Source organism: Lontra canadensis, unplaced genomic scaffold, assembly GCF_010015895.1.
Source record: "Lontra canadensis isolate GAN:19392208 unplaced genomic scaffold, GSC_riverotter_1.0 scaffold189, whole genome shotgun sequence".
In the NCBI taxonomy this organism is placed as follows: Eukaryota; Metazoa; Chordata; class Mammalia; order Carnivora; family Mustelidae; genus Lontra; species Lontra canadensis.
The window spans coordinates 1594373-1611311 of record NW_022631183.1 but is presented as its reverse complement, the minus strand read 5'-3'; the positions used below and the strand labels follow the sequence as shown (position 1 = coordinate 1611311).

General features: G+C 43.5%; 2 protein-coding genes across 4 annotated transcripts; both read right to left on the bottom strand.

Moving 5' to 3' along the window:
* Positions 1 to 1067: 1067 nt before the first annotated feature.
* ZMAT2 (zinc finger matrin-type 2) lies at positions 1068 to 10036 on the bottom strand. Of its 2 annotated transcripts, none has more exons than XM_032847534.1 (6): positions 9872 to 10036; positions 7921 to 8014; positions 6275 to 6398; positions 4830 to 4903; positions 4233 to 4378; positions 1068 to 3510 (listed from the first exon to the last, which is right to left on the bottom strand). In XM_032847534.1, exons 1-6 carry the CDS (start codon positions 9908 to 9910, stop codon positions 3367 to 3369), a joined length of 621 nt encoding a protein of 206 aa, XP_032703425.1. In that variant the 5' UTR covers positions 9911 to 10036; the 3' UTR covers positions 1068 to 3366. The 2 variants fall into 2 exon arrangements, with proteins under 2 accessions (XP_032703425.1, XP_032703426.1); XM_032847535.1 differs by lacking the exon at positions 9872 to 10036 and adding an exon at positions 8345 to 8475.
* Positions 9644 to 16934, bottom strand: LOC116861066 (probable histidine--tRNA ligase, mitochondrial). Of its 2 annotated transcripts, XM_032847532.1 has the most exons (13): positions 16633 to 16934; positions 15136 to 15210; positions 14752 to 14871; positions 14531 to 14626; positions 13649 to 13774; positions 13446 to 13553; positions 13095 to 13193; positions 12710 to 12803; positions 11806 to 11933; positions 11474 to 11713; positions 11191 to 11307; positions 10839 to 10985; positions 9644 to 10058 (listed from the first exon to the last, which is right to left on the bottom strand). In XM_032847532.1, the coding sequence occupies exons 1-13, from the start codon at positions 16738 to 16740 to the stop codon at positions 9999 to 10001; spliced, it is 1518 nt and encodes a 505-aa protein (XP_032703423.1). In that variant the 5' UTR covers positions 16741 to 16934; the 3' UTR covers positions 9644 to 9998. The 2 variants fall into 2 exon arrangements, with proteins under 2 accessions (XP_032703423.1, XP_032703424.1); XM_032847533.1 differs by lacking the exon at positions 15136 to 15210.
* Positions 16935 to 16939: the final 5 nt, after the last annotated feature.

Sequence of the window (16939 nt, the reverse complement as noted above, 5' to 3'; positions counted from 1 at the left end):
CCCCCTAGCAAACTCTCCCAAGCAGTTCCCTTCCAAGCTTATTCTGTTACTATACAGCAGTCACCTGGTCCACGAGTCTCTGGACACCCCCTCCAGCCTCTATACTCATCAGACAGCCACAGGGAGTCGCTCTGTGATCAAACCAATTTTCACAGTGCCTGAGTCAGAAGAGTGGAATCTTTACAAGGTGCCAGCTGTATTCAAGGCCTTAACCTCGCAACTTTGAGGCCAAACCAGATAAACCCCACAACTACTCTCCCAGGTGTCATAATAGGTGTTACATGGTATTGCTTCTAAGTATTTTAAACATTATTTTAACCCCCACATATACTCATTCCTGGGTTTCAGCACCCAAACTATTTTTTTAAAACCACCAAAAATAAATAAACCCACATGAATATTCTATTCCTTTTATGTACAGTTTAACAGCTATCCTTTTTCTTCCCATAATTCCTTCCAGTTAAAGTTATAATTTCAGTGTGTCTTTTTCTCAATCTATATATTTAATTGTATGTACAATACAGTTTTACGAAGGCGGTTAGGGCAGGTGTGGAAATCAGTTTGTCTGGTATTGTTTTTGTGCTTTTTTGTACTTAATAGTATGTCTTGGTGATCTTTCTTGTTAGCACACAAATCTAATTCACATATATGGTAATGGTTGCATTATATTTAAGAATAAATGTACCAGTTTTATTTTAAATGTTTCACTGTTATATAAACAAAGCTGCAGTAAACATCCTTGCAAGTATATGTACATATACACAGGTATGTTTTTAGGATAGACACTTAAGTGTAGAATTGCTGGATTAAAGAATCTTCACATTTAAATTTTTGGAGGGGGTTATGAGAGAGATACTAGAGTCCCTGTAGGTTCGGAAGCCACAGAATCATCTGAAGCCATCCGATCTTTTGCTCCCTAGGTACTTTAAAGGCAATTCCACCAGAATGTAAATTCCATGACAGCTGAAACCCTGATGCCTTACCCCAGGAAAGAATACCAGGGCCTAGAACATGTTCAGCATCTAAGCAATCACTGAATAAATGAACACATGTAGGCCGGTAACAGGCATATTCCTCAACCAGAATGCAAAATTTTCATGGATTTTAGAGAGACCACAAACATCAAAGAAATTTCTCTTACAGAGATTTCTGAGTTATCTGGGATTGCTCTGGGCTCCTAAATTTCCATCCCATCTTCTTCTTCCCCCTTTCCAAGTCACCACCTTGAGTCCCTTCATATACCCATGACATGGACCAACCCCTTAGAGAGTCAACCACTTGCCAGTCCCAAGAGAATTTAGAGAACCTAAAATTTAGAATGCTTTTTAGTACAGGTGACCAAAGTTAAGATTCCATCGTACCAAAGGGAGCAGGAAATCATTTGAAGACAAGCTGAATTAGGTGGTCTCTTGAAGAGTACTAAGAAATGGAAGGAACTCAGCTGACACTTTCTCCAGCCTGCCTTGAAAGGGGGAGAAAATGGGCCCAGTCTATTAGAGTAGAGCATTACTTGAAGGACCTGTAGAGCACATAATCCTGTCAAGGGAAGAACCCATTAATCGGTCTGCAATTGGCCAAAAAATACTCTATGTGAAACTCTGAGCCAGTAGACAGACACATTCACAGTGATTAGGCAAAAGTTATGCCTGGCACCACGGGAGTTATGTACAAAAGTCCAAAGGAAAGAGTATAGTACTTTAAGGGACCCACAGGTGGTTCAGACGCTTCAAGGGGCTAAATGAGGCAGGGAATGTAGATAAGCCATATGGTGGCAGCCTTGCTAACCCACACAGAGCCCACTTTTCAGAGTACAGAACCACCAAAGGTTATTACAGAATTCACCTAATTGGAGTTTGTGTAACTATTGCTGGTTTGTTCAAGAGACTGATTTTTTTCCCTCTGTAACCCTGGGATCTGGCACAGTACCCAATCCAGGGAATATCAAAGCTCTCTCTTCAGTTAAGCAGTATGTGTCATCCAATTCTCAAGTCAGACCAAAGTAGGGAAGGCAGCTTATCAATGCTTCTCAATGGGACTGGGGGGACACATCCTATTTGTCAAACTCGGGGAGGAGGTGCTACCAGCATCTAGTGAGCAGAGGCTAGAGATATGCTAAAAACATCCTGAAATGCACAAGAGAGCCTCCACAACAAAGAATTAACCAGCCCCAAGTGTCAATAGTGCCAAAACCAAGTAACCCTGTGCTTAGCATAACTGCAGATAGTAAAGAAAACACTAAGTTCAACCATAAACTGTTCCAAAAACCGACCAAAGGAGGCTAAAATTATAGGGAAAGTTCTGTTCAGACTCCTCCGGACACACATCCCATCAGAGGAAAATACAACTCGTGCTGAAGGAACCTAGGAAAAAAAAAAGTGACAGGGCTCAAATGAAGGGAGAAGAAAGAAGAGGCTCTATATGTAAATATTCAGTGTAGGAAGAAAAAAAAACAATACACAGGGAAGAATATGGAATGTTCCCACCAAATTAACAGGCCCAGTCAATGCCATTTATTATACATGTTGAACAGTCTCTGAGACCAAAGGGCTCCCATATGAAGTTTTTTTTTTCCTTTTTCTTTTTTGCATCAAACAGGTTCTTCCAAGAGCCTACTCACAAGGAAGAAAAAAAAAAAAAAAGAGTAATCCTCAACAAAATGAAACAAACAGGAAAAGCTGAACAGTCTACATATGAAAAAGAAAGGTTAAAAAACTCACCAGACAAAAACCACACCAAACACTCGTCCCATTTAATTTCCTGTTACATGCACTGAGGAAGCCACGAACATAAGACCCCAAGGCAGCAATGTTCTGAGGTTCTAGCTCTGGCTCCCTCTATGTGACAAATTCATGCACACACGCCCGCACATACCACTGACCCAGGCAGAAATACACATGCATGCACAGGTGGTGAAGAACCACAGGGGGTTGGGGGGAAAGAGAGCTGGTCAAAAATGTGCTATCAACTGGACACTGGGGATCCAGAAAACCCTTCTGCTGCAGGCTAAGCAAGAGTCAAAATTAAAACAGGGAAAACACAGGATAAATGTAGGATGCTCAGAGAAGAGATTGGACAGATGAAGAGGGAAAGATACAGGGGAGTTTTGGGAAAGCAGCCTCAGAAGAGGTTTTTCTTTATTGGGAACTCAGGCAGAGGTCCTGTGACTCCAGTGACATACTGAGGCTGAGGGAATATGCCACAACATTACCTTCGCATCCTGTGCTCTCTCCCAAAGTAGAGGGAAACCACAGACACCCACCCTCTAGCCCTCCCCATTGTGGCTCTTAAGGACTTTCCCAAGTACCCCCCAAAAAATGACCCCCCCCCACACACACAAAGTCAGCAAAGAGTCAAGCACAGAAAGCCTCAGTAACTCTTCTTGGTGGAACCAAAGCCAGAGAAGCCCATCACAGCTGCCATCTCATCATCCTCCTCAAATGTCAAGTCCTCCTCAGCCCTCCTTTTCTTCTCCTTCTGTTTCTCTTTCTTGTAGGCTTTGGCCTTTTCCTCCTAGGGGGGAAATCACTCAGAATCAGTTCAGACTCCTGAGCCAAACGTTGCAAGAGACAAGTGAGTGTCAAGATTCCTTTATATCTTTAGGAGAAAATAGTTAAAGGCAAGTAAAATTTCAAGAGCAGAGGAAAAGCCACAGTAAAGATTTTAAGGAACAAAAAAGAGCAGTTTTAGCCTGTGAAGAGCACTTCTCAATCCTACATCCCAGTTCATCTCTAGTTCTTAAAAAGGTTATGGAAGGAAAACCACATAATAGCAACTATCACCCTGGGGCACAAAGTATATGCCAGTAATTGATCTAAACACTTTCTGTAGATTATAAACTGAGATCTCTGATGGGAAAACTGAGGCATGGAGAGGTTAAATAACTTGTCCAAAAGTCATAGCCAGTAAGTGAAGGAAACAGAATTCTGACCCAGGCAGCCTGGTTCCATGAGCCTCTTGGGGATTAGGTAGATTTAATCCCTCCTATAGTTAAAAAAAAAAAAAAAAAAGTAGGCCCAGACAGTCCGGGAAAAAAAAGGATAGGTTTATAGCCATATCCTTCAGATCTCAAGAGTCCCAAACAAAGGTAATAAATGTTTCCCCCAATATAGTGAAATTCAGGATACATCTATCCTCTGAGGGTGGGAGTGGAACAAAGAAGAGAGCCTCCTCATGATTCATAATATAAAATTCAAAGCTGGTGGACAAAAGAGGGAAGGCTAACAGAGCCTTACCTCTTCTCTGAGCTCTTTCATTCTTTCCTCAAAATCGTAATCTTTCTGTTTCTCTTCCATCTTCTTCTTGTTGACTTCAAAACGTTTCTTCACTTGATCCAAGGTGGAACGTTCCACACGCATAGACATGCCCAGATTTCGCTGATCTGGGTGGGAACAACAGAGAAAAAGGTAATGGCATTACGATAACCTCAGCCCCTCAGAAAGTCTTTGACATTTAAAAAAGTCTCATAAAATGCACATCAAAAATAATTATGACTGGAAAAAAACTCCCTTAGTTTTACTTATTCTAAGAAGCAGCAGCTACAGACAGCAAGATCCCAGTGACTTTCAACTGCCCTTTCTGAGCAAATACACACTAGTCAGGACAGCTAGGCCTTGGAGAAGAGCACTGTCTGGGCTTGTTGGAAGCCTAGAACAGTGTCTCATCTCAGGGCCTCCAAAAACATTAGATAATAAAGTAAAGCATGCCCTGTACTGAAGCCATTGGAGAAATTCTCGGGCATTAAAGAAAGATCTAATTGAAACCACCCTTTCTCCTACCCCACCTCCAAAATCCAGTCCCAGCTCCAGTCACAAACTACCTCCAAACCTTACGTTTCTTTCCATTAATGTGATCCAGGAAGTTGATAGAGTCCTTCACCACACAGTCACAGACATTACAGTAATACCTAGCAAACAGAAGAAACAGCATTTGTGTCAAATCTAGCTATAAGAGCTTAATGTTTTCAACCAACAAACTCATATATTTAGGTAAATTTCCTTTTTACAAGAAGAGGACACTTCTCATTTTCATAAAGTATTACCTCTTAGAAGCGTATGGTAGCCAGCCTCCAAGACGGGCCCCACAACGATCCCTAAATTCCTGGTTTTTGTACCTCGGGACGTCCCCTCCCAATCTGTGCGAGGGTTCATCAGTGACCAAATGAATACTTCATGGTGCCTAGCAGCTCAGTCAGTTAAGCATCTACCTTCGGCTCAGGTCATGACCTCAGGGTCCTGGGACTGAGCCCTGTGTCTGGCTCCCTGCTCAGCAGGGAGTTCGCTTCTCCCTCTGCCTGCTCCTGCTCTCTCTCTCAAATAAATAAGTAAAATATTAAAAGTTCAAAAGTGATGCTATAGCACTTCCAAGATTAGGTTACATTAAAAAAAAAAAAGTGGCTTCAGTATTCGTCTATGTCTTATTCTGGGGAAGCAATTACTTTATTGTGAGCAGCACTGTGGAGAGGCCTCCAAAGCACTGTCACACGAAAGAGCTTTGAATCAAATCAATCAGGCCCACTTATGCCTCAAATGAATGCAGACCTAGCAGACACCTTCAATGAAGCCTTGTGAAAACCTAAGCCAGAATCAGAGTTAAGTCTTTCCCAGATTACTTCCCAGAGAAATTGTGAGCTACCTGCCGTTTTATGCTGCTTAATTTTGGGTGAACTTGTTATTTTACACAGCAATAGATAACTAATACAGAGAGAAATGACATGAGTGGGTTTCCTAGGCAACCCAAAGACATGTCACTCACTGCTATTTTTGCCCTCCTGCTAGAAAACCGAAATGAACAGACAAACAGTGGTGGGCAAAAGACTAAAGTTCTTGCAGGACACTTCTTCCCATGGGTTATAGTCTTGGTCTAGGAGGAAGGTCTACAATCAAGCAATCCATAACAACTACAAAATACTTTGCAGCCAGTCTGGAACCTCAACTCCCTTTATTCACCATCAACAGCTCCTAGGCTTCACTCTAGCTCTATCTAATCTCTCCCCTGGAAATGTCTTCAATAGTCGTTTCCTTCATTTTTTCCTTTTAAGATATGAAGTAGTAGTTACAGCGCTAATATGAAGAGGCCTACAGAGTGGTCCCTGCCTACAGACACTAGTATGTTTGTTGAGGCTTTGGTGGGGGAGAAAGAAAAATCTAATGGTAGAATTATAGGTAACATGGTTGTTTTCCTGGGGCCAGAAAACCTCCTCAACACTTGCTAAAACCAACACAGACAGTTTATTTGACCTATTTCTGGCTCCTGAGAAAGATGAAAAGTCACTCACCCTCCCATCTCAGATTGCGGCGTGGTCTTGGTAATGACAATTGTCTTCCCAAGCTTGGATTCCAGGTCCACCTTATAGTCTCTATGTCGGAGAAGCTCCCGTTTGACTGGCTGCACTGGTTTTCCTAAAATTATTATAATAGAGAAAGAAGACCCTTTAATATTACAGTTCCTTAAGCAAAAAGGAAAAAAAAAAAATGCATGCAACCCAAAATACAGATGTCTACTCTCATTTCTTTCTTGAGTCTGAACCAAGGGAACAGTGAGAAGTTCTAGCAGCAGCTAGTGAAAATCTCAACAAAGGAAAAATGAAAAGCAATCCCTAAGCTCTCCAGACTTTTTATCACTTTAAAACCAACAAGTCTAAGGGCACCTGGATGGCTCAGTGGGTTAAGCCTCTGCCTTAGGCTCAGGTCATCACCTCAGGGTCCTGGGATCCATCCCCACAACAGGCTCTCTGCACGGCAGGGAGCCTGCTTCCACCCCTCTCCCCACTCTGCCTGCCTCTCTGCCTACTTGTGATATCTGTTTGTCAGATAAATAAATAAAATCTTAAAAAAAATTTAAAAAATAAAAACCCACAAGTCTAAAAGCAAAGTTTATTTATTGATTAACTGAAGGGGATTCTTAATTTTCACAAAAAGCAAACTTTTAAAAGAAAAGCAAGGAGGGGCACCTGAGTGGCTCAGCTGGTTAAGCATCTGCCTTCAGTTCATTTCAGGTCATGATCCCAGAGTTCTAGGATCAAGTCCCGCATGGGGCTCCCTGCTCTGCAGGAAGTCTTATTCTCCCTCTGCCCCTCACCCTGCTGTGCTCTCACTCTCAAATAAATAAAATCTTGAAAAAAAAAAAAAAAAGATTAAAAAAAATTAAAGAAAAGTAAGGATAGTCAGTAATACTTTCAGATAGATATCCCAAGCACAACACAAAAGTAATCTTTAGAAGACTGGGGAAAATTTTTTAAAGGGGACCAACATTCAAGAAATACCTGTTACATACTTGGCACTACTGTACAAATTATATCAAAACTAAAAGGATTAGTGCGTGCAAGGTGATGTGGAAGTGAAGTGAAAGAATGCATATGTGTGAATACAGATGAAAAAAATAATATTTCTTTTTGTATAGTGGAATCTCTACCTAGGAAAGAAGAACCAACTCCCTGACACTGTACAAAACATAGGGAACAGTACCACTAACCACCAGCTGAAACAATCACACGGTCCTTGGTGAGTACCCTTGCTCTTCTCAGGCTATAGGGAAGGGAAGGTCCTGATTGTTATGTTCTTCTTCCCCTTAAGTGACTTCAAGTGAAATAGTATCTTCAGTAGCAGTAATGCACAGCTGCGAAACAGTCATTTCTCTACTAAGGATTCTACTCTCCTCTCCATACTTGAGGAAAGGAGGAAATGAGCTAAGCAAAAGGACGACAAAGAAAGCAGGGGAAACAGAGCTGGAAAACACCTCAACACTGCTTCAGTCTATTTCCTCGCTCTCATTTTCTACATTAAGAAATCCAGAACCAGGGAGGCAACACTGTGCCAGAGAATACACAGGGTATGAGGACATCGCATTTCAACTTCCCACCCGTTCTCCAGCTATGGCTTCGCTTCTACGATACCCATGGCCCTTGATGGAGCAGGCACCCACCATCCTTCTTTTCTCTCTCTTCCGTGAGCCTCTTCTCGGCGAGTTTCTCATATTCATCTTTGTCCCACTTTCGGCGAAAGTCCAAGTTTTTTGTCTGTAAGGAAAAAAGCGCTCAAGATTCGCTGCTAATCATATCCGACCCCTAGAGAAACGGAGGGAACCGCGTCCACACTGGCAAGGCGTCCCCGGGACCTGTAGAGAGCGAAGACTCTCCGGCCAGCACCAGGAGGCTGAGGTGGCCTCAAGACCCCAACCCAAAAGACCGCCGGGAGTCCAGAGACCCTGCGCCAGGACCCCACAGGGAAATTCTTGAACCCGGGACACTGGACCGCAAGGTGTTGAGAAGCCAGTCGGGTCAGGATATTCCGCGCTGAGAAGCCACCCTCTGCCCCCCAACGAAAGCCTCTTCACACACAACACCTACCCCGCTACCCGACGCCATCTTCACTGCGAAGTGAATGGGAAGCCGGAAAATGACGTAAAAAGCGGCCCTGAGCCGTAAAGCAAGCTTGCCCTCCAATAAAGTTAGAGTCTCGCGTTCTAAACGAGCTAAGGACTGGAGGGCTTCTAAAACAAGCTTGTCGGCCCCGCCTCTGCCCCGAGGAAATGGCGCATGCGCACGGAGAATGTGAAGCAACACGGAAGTAAGGGCGCCTACAAATGTTTTCGCCTTGGCTTTCTAAACAAGCATCATAAAAGGGCTGATTCAGTTCAACTCGTCTATTTTACAAAGAACGAAACGGTTCATATCGGTGCCCTTTGACCTAGTCTAATCAATTTTGCGTGCGTTTGCCAAGAGTTTCTAAATTTTCTTTAGAGTCGAGTGGGTTATGAGGAGCCTGCAGCTGCCCCATTTACCTGTATGCACTAGAGATTTGGCCCCGACACCAGTGTTTTTAAAAGTTGCAGCCTCCCCAGCGCATATACAGAAAGCATTTTTTGCACACTGTCTCTTTATTTTTGAAGCAATGTTATCACCCTTCGGTTAACTCATCTTTCCTTCTGGGGGTAACTTTATAGTCATTCAATCTATAGGGCACAATTTAGTCAACATGATTGGACTGGAAAGGCCAGTCATCAGCCTACAATCATCAGCTGTAGGGTGAAGAACTCTGGCAGACAGTTCACTATATGTTGATTTAGACATGACTGTGTCTCCAAGTTGGGGAGGAAGGGACAGTGGGGAGCACTGGGGAACTGTGACTGCTCCCTTCACTTAATACAGAAGTTTCACCCTGGAGGTTGCTCCTAGCTCTCAGAATTCTCCAGTATACACTCCAGCATTTTCTACAGCCAATGCAAAACAATCTCCTGATAACAAATCATCCAAACTACTACATTTAATATTTTATTTAATGTATTATCCAATCACTTCTAGAACAGCCACCTCCATAGGAGAACATAGAATATAGTCAAGGAATAATTCTGGCACAGGAAATGATCTCCAAAATCTCAAAAGATTAGACCATTTTGTCAATCACCTATTGAATTCAACATTCAAAATTACTATAAAGACAGCCTCACTCTATTAAGAGTGGATGGACTAGACAGATTACATGTCAAAATGAGCACTGCTATACCCTTAGGACAGCATCTTTGTCCTCAAACAAAGGAGAAAGCAGCCATTTGCCCCTTCCTTGCTGTCTCCCAAAACTCCCTGGACAAGCCAAGGGCAGGTTGTGGACAAATTTTCCCAAATTTGGTCAGAAGCCATAGTGGAAAATTAAGTATCTGACTTCTGATCTCAATGGTCTCGGCCTGAGGCAACTTTCCTAGAGCCTTGCTCAAAGCAACCATCTCAGCACCTCTTGGCAGCATTCAATGGCATTCAAATCTGCCATCTGTCTCTGCAGTTAGAGCATGCCTCTTTCACATACCAGCCATCTGCACCCATGCAGAATAGCTGCTCACACTAGCCCAGGAATCCTCAGGGCCTCCTACAGTTCTGTACCCAGAAAGGATGGAGGAGGCAGAGGAACTTGTCACTCATCCTGGCCAGCAGTTGTGAAGTCCATCAGGAACTCAGTCCTAGAAGAAACACCTTCTAGAAAGAGCAGCAGATGGCAAGCAGGCAAGGATTAAGACTCAGATAGTCTCTTCTGAATTTCAGCCACAAGATTTTCCCGTTTAATGGCCACCTGTAATATAAGAGAACCTTCATGTGACAAACTACAGACAAGTAATACTAGCTTCTTAGTCACTGCATTTCCAAATTCATTTTATCCTGCATCTGTTCCCACTACTTATTTAACCAGTAGGAAGAAGCGTGGGCTTCAAGCTGAACTAGAGAATGTATGCACTTAAGACTGAAGAGATTCAGAGGTGCCTGGATGGCTCAGTGGGTTAAAGCCTCTGCCTTCGGCTCAGGTCATGATCTCAGGGTCCTGGGATCGAGCCCCGCATCAGGCTCTCTGTTCAGTGGGGAGCTGCTTTCCCCTCTCTCTCTCCGCCTGCCTCTCTTCCTACTTGGGATTTCTCTCTCCGTCAAAATATAAATAAAATCTTAAAAAAAAAAAATTTCATCTGTCCTTCTGCCCACCTACCTAACCCTAACTGGCTAAAGGATTGCTTGAGTGGCTCTTCATTCATCTCTATCACTATTAACCCTGAAGATATTTCCTCAGCCATAAGATACATATTTCTTAAAGAATCTAAGGTAAAGGGGCACCTGGGTAGCTCAGTGGGTTAAGCCTCTGCCTTCAGCTCAGGTCATGATCTCAGGGTCCTGGGATCGAGTCCCGCATTGGGCTCTCTGCTTGGCAGGGAGTCTGCTTCCTCCTCTCTCTCTCTCTGTGTGTGTGTGCCTCTCTGCCTACTTGTGATCTCTCTCTCTCTCTCTGTCAAATAAATAAATAAATAATATTAAAAAAAAAGAATCTAAGGTAAAAACACTTGGTTCCTTCTATTCCCCCACTCACCTCCTCCCTGCTGACCACTGAACGAAGCTTGATCACGCCGTCTTTCAGTTCTTGCTCACCAATAATGACCACCAATGGAATGCCCATGTGCTCACAGTAGTGCAGTTGAGTTAGTAGTTTCGGGTTGTTCTTATACAGCAGCTCTGCCTGGAAAGGGTGAAGACAGAATAAGAGGCTTAAAAGTGACCACACTCCTCAAGCATTTACAAAGAAGTAAGGAGCTAGCTCTCCTACCAGAAGACACTTTAGTGAAGAGTAGGAAGGTTTTGAGTTCTGCCTTGGGCATTAGGTAGAAATGGCCACCTGAATGGCCACACATACCCAGATGACTTGGATATCAGTTCTACTATACCTTGATCCCAGCACCCCAAAGCTCTGAAATTAGCTTCAACCGTTCATGAAGAAAGTTCTTCTGTGGTGTAGCCACAAACACTTGGGTCTCTGTGGTCCGTATCTTCTGACCAGAAGTCTGATTAAAGAGAAAGAAGAAAGTAAAACTAATAAACAACTTCCTGTGCATGAGTAATTAAAAAAGAAAAAAAGACATAAAGAATCATCAGAAAACAGTCCAACTGTATATCCACAAACATGAGTTTTTAGTCTCCAGCTCCACTCCACCCCTACCTAGGACCTACCTTTATCCTCTGTTCCAAAATGGCGAAGATTCGCTCCACCCCAATACTGAGCCCCACACACGGCACTTTGTGGCCCTTGGGGTCAAACATGCCCACCAACCCATCATAGCGTCCACCAGCAGCCACACTGCCCACATTGAGGGACTCCTCAGCCTGAGCTGGGGTCTGTAGTAGCACTGCTTCATAGATCACTCCAGTATAGTAGTCCAGTCCCCGAGCTAGGCTTAGGTCAAAAGAGATCTGTGGGAACAAGACTATAGTAAGTCCAAAAAAGATTCAGAACACTAAGAACCCCAAAGTTTACCAGGAAGTCCCCTCCCAATTCAGCTTACCTTCTCAGCAATTCCAAATAAAGTCAGGTATTCAAATAGCAGCTTCAAGTCCCCCAAGCCCTCTAGGGCCTGCTTGTTCTGGGATAGTCTAGAATCCTGGAACATTTCCTCTATTAAGGATACCCCACCTGGGGAGACATATGGGGAGAAATAAGGTCTGTGCTTTCACCCAGATGTGTTTTACCTAAATTTATTCTTAATATGCTCCAGCTAATCCTCACTTTCTTATTTAAAAAAAAAAAAAAAAAAATCCTGGGGCACCTGGGTGGCTCAGTGGGTTAAGCCTCTGCCTTTGGCTCAGGTCATGATCTCAGGGTCCTGGGATTGAGCCCCGCATCGGGCTCTCTGCTCAGCGAGGAGCCTGCTTCCCCCTCTCTCTGCCTGCCTCTCTGCCTACTTGTGATCTCTCTCTCTGTGTGTCAAATAAATAAACAAAATCTTTAAAAATAGAGTCATAAAAAAAAAAGTCCTAATCTCTTATGACCAGACTCTCCTCCTCTGCCTTTGCATTTCTGAAGACATAAAGTGGTTATTACACTAAGTAAAAGGGAAATTAAATTCAGGCCAGACTCCGGCACTTAGCTTATCTTTGGAAAGGAGCTGTTTCAGGGGCACCTAGGTGGCTCAGTGGGTTAAGCCTCTGCCTTCGGGTCAGGTCATGATCTCAGGGTCCTGGGATCGAGCCCCACATTGGGCTCTCTGCTCAGCAGTCTACTTGCCCCTCTCTCTCTGCCTGCCTCTCTGCCTACCTCTCTGCCTACTTGTGATTTCTCTCTCCACCAAATAAATAAATAAAATCTTAAAAAAGAAAGAAAGAAAGAAAGAAAGGAGCTGTTTCAGAGATAGGAGTTCTACATACCTCCCCCTCAGTTCGATCAATAGCTCTGAAAACGCTGGTTCTTACCATGACATTGAACATAGTCACCAATTCTATCAGCCACTTCAGGAGCCAGGCCTTTCTTTGCCACCATCTCATGTCTTACATCATTCCACGATATCTGCACAAATACCCAAACATTAGCCCACTTCCAAGATCCTTCTTCATCTAACTGGAAATGTCACGACTAGCTAACACCATACTCAACAAAGTCGGAGACAACTTAGAAAATGCAGTCAGTCGGCAAAGCTTTTGCACAACAAAGTTCAGGTCTTGCTTCAGAATATCTCCTTACCTTCCCCAGAGAAAGCTCATTTCCAGTTACTGTCTCCTTATTTTTTTCTAGGGGTACAGATTTGAGGGCAGGGCAGAGATTCTGATATGGTCTACTGAAGCATGTCTTTTTATTTACCTTGTCTAGTTTGTCTATTGAGGAGCAGATGGCATGGAACTTGCTTTCAGGAACACCACAGACAGCCAACATCCCATCCAAAATCCGCCGATCATTGACCTGTGAACTCAGTGGAAATAACCCCAGTGCCTTGTCCATGCCCTTTCCCTCAAAACAAGGGCAGTCCCTGTTAGCCTGTCTCATAAAAAGGACAGAAAATAATTTCCACAGCATCACTATATATATGAAATACAACAGCTATACTGAGAAAGTCCCAGGTCTACAGGCTTAAGGGCTGGAGTCACCTATGTTTTAGGAGGGCACCCAGATCAAATCCAGACTTCTCCCCTCAGTCCTCAGCCCTAGTCTCACCTTAATGAGAAAGTCCCCCAACTGCAACCCACTTAGGATTTCACACATAATCTTTAAGCACTCTGCATCGGGGATCATAGGGTCAAACTGACCAGCAATGTCAAAATCCTGCAGCAAAGAAAAAGGGGAAAAACAAAATCTTCACTGAGCAGCCAATTCCCAGGTTGCATATCCCCAAACCTGTATCAATGCTGGTCACTTACACACTGGCAGAACTCCCTGTAGCGGCCTTGGACTATGGTTGGGCTCTCTCGCCGCCACACCTTTCCAACATGGTAGCGTTTCATCCTCTTCACTTTATTCATAGCGAGATAACGAGCAAAAGGAACCTCACATAAAGAGGTTAAGGAGAAAGCATACTGCCTCCAAAGCTTGGGCCCAGTGTACAGACATTTGGGAGAACTGGGCCATTACCAATTGGATCTCATCCACTAGGATGAAAACAAGGACGTTCTGTCTTGTTTCCCACTATCCCCAAGGTCTAGCAGTGCTTGACATTCAATATATATAAATGAATGAAGGAACCCCATCAAGCAAAAGTGCAAGTTCAGTAAAAAAGCAGAGGAAATTGACCTGCTGCCCACTGAATGAGATAGAAATGACCCAAGAACTCCAAGTATGGGCTATTCCTTCCCATTCAGATCAATTTTCAACCGTTTCAAAATAGTCAAGTTTCAGAAGCTGGATTTGCCTGCAACTTCTAAGTCAATTTTTTTTTCCTCTTCTTCTCTTTCTTTTTTTTAATGCCAACGTTTCTTAAAGTATAGGTTGAGAACCACCCACCTCTTCATGACCCCAGTGCCTGTTTAAAATATAGATTGTTAGATTGCAGAATTAATATCTGGGGATAAGAGCCAGAAATCTGTATTTCTGCAATCTTCCTCAAGGGAGTCTGATACACAATAAAAGTTAAATTAATGTTTCAGGCCAGGCTCTGCTGCCAGAATTGCCTTCTGGGAAAAACTGTAAGTAAAGGTTGATGCAAACAGACCTATGGGATCCCAGAGGCACTGCTGTCCCTTTTGTCAAAGAAAACCCTCTGGGTTTGGAAAGAGATGTCAGTCTCCTAACACTCAGAAAGATACAGTAAGGTCATAGCGCAGGGACAACAGCTCTCCACCTTGATCCTTCAGATCATAGATTAGCCCAGAGTCCTCTCCATACTTCTCAGTGAGCATTTCCTGCAGGGATCAAACAAAAACCACCACAGTTCAAAGGAGGACTCCAGAACACAGGCTAAAAGCTCTTTGGGAAACTGAAGGCAAGTAAAGAAATGGAGTTCCAGCACTCTCTTTTCTCTTCTTACCTTAAGTTCAAATGCTGGAGTATCTAATCTCTTTGCTCCGTGACGTTTAAAGCAGCCAACAACCATATCAAGAATTTTCTCCCTTATAACCATCTGCTGGGGACTAAGATCTCTGGTGCCCTAGAAACCAAAAGTAGTCATGGTGAAAACACAGACAAAAAACAAGATCATTTAAGACAAAGGGTTAAACAACATCTGTAATTGAAAGTCGGAAGTTGAAATCTCTTTGAGTTCAGTTGACTGAGCCTGATCAGTATCTCTAGAATAGTGACTTTTTAAAAACTAATCTTAAAAGACATTAAGATGGATTAGGAAGAGACAAGCAGAGCAGAGGGCAGTCCTCCAAGGCACTCTAATAGGACAGGGTGGGGTAAAGGGCATTACCTTTGGTGTCTTAATAATAAAATTTGATTTTTCTTGATGTGGTTTCAGTTGGGACGTTAACACTTCCTCTGAAACCTGGCAGAAAATAGAATGTGAGATGTGAGCCACAAGACTGGCCAGACCTCGGACATCTCTCGCCCTATGGCCAGACCTGAAAAGAACTCTGGTCTTGAGCAACAGACAACCTGAACACTGTCTTATCCATTTCAGTCTTCGCCTCCCACCAAAACATGCATCATATTTGTAGTATATACTTAATACACATAAGATAACATCTTTATCATATTTGGAGGGGTTTTTTTAAAGATTTTTTTTATTTATTCATTTGACAGACAGAGATCACAAGTAGGCAGAGACGCAGGCAGAGAGAGAGAGAGAGGAAAGCAGGCTCCCTGCCAAGCAGAGAGCCTGATGTGGGGCTCGATCCCAGGACCCTGAGGTCATGACCTGAGCCGAAGGCAGAGGCTTAACCCACTGAGTCACCCAGGTGCCCCAATATTTGGAGTTTTTAAATGTATACCCTGTATTTGGACTTTTTAAATGTCTGGAAAAGCTTAAGCACCCAAGAACAATGAAGGCACAGAACAATCTACCACTACTGCCACCAACCATCTAGGAGTAGGGATTAGTATGATCTCCAATTCTTAGTTCCAACTCAAAGAGCAAACATATGAACATGAAATTTTAATACAGAAGCAATGGTCATTAGGCTTAGAGACATGGAAAAAGTAACCTAAAGACAGAAGGGAACACACATGCCTGGTTGAGGAGAGAATAGGAGTGGATATCCAAACTGAACTAAAAAAATCAGACTGGTAGGATGCTCTAACTTAAAATTAGTAACAAAAGATCTGAACCCTGCTGTTCAGGATAGCACAAAGGATGTGCTAGGGTCTTTACCAAAGTAAAACTGAATTGGTAATTTTGTTTATTAGGAGCAGGCTGTATGCCCTTCCAGAAATAGAGTGTGGTAGTTCCTTATTTTGGCGGATTGTCTCCTCCAAAGGATGGCAGTTCAAGTCCACAGCCCTTCCTCTGCAATTCCAAAATCCCAAAATTTCTAAAAACCGCAAAGTGGTTTGGTGTTTCTTTTCTGGGGGGAAGCTTATTTTGAGGTAAACTCTAATGTGAACTCAGTCTACCTGTGGTCTTCAGTCACCTCACTTAATGGGCCTATTTATATACTTTGCTTAAGAATGTGTTTAACTCCAAGAGGTTCACATTAGGGATTGTTGGACCTATGTTAAAAATGCTCCCTTACTATGTATCCGTAGATAAGTCATTTAACCTTGCAGACTGTTTCCTCAACAGCAAAATGGAAATAATCCCAACTTCTCAAGATTGCTATGAGGATTAAATTACAAAGCATCTAAAATGCTTAGTTCAGTACCGGTAAACTACTCAAAAAAACCCGACTGTACTACTGGACTGCCCGCTGCGAGTCCATGCTTTCAGACCTGGATATCCTGCCGCAACAGACCACTCAGTCTGGCTCACCTGACTATGAAAATGTACCTCCCTGATGCACACAAGACCGGACGGTCGCAGGAACCGGCTAAACAGTGAAGCCCAGGCCCTCCTGTGCCGGAGTCCGAACGAGGGCATTGTGTAACAGGAGGCCGTCTTTCCGAGACAGGTGCCAAAGGACCTGGGAACGAGGCAGGTCGGACCCACCCCAGTGAGGGTGCAGACCGCTGTAGAGGTTAGCCGTAGCACCGGCAAAAAAGCGATCACTTCCGCATCTTCCAAAGACTGAAAGGCGGCTCTAGACCTCACGGGCTCCGTTTCAGCTTCAACACTTCCG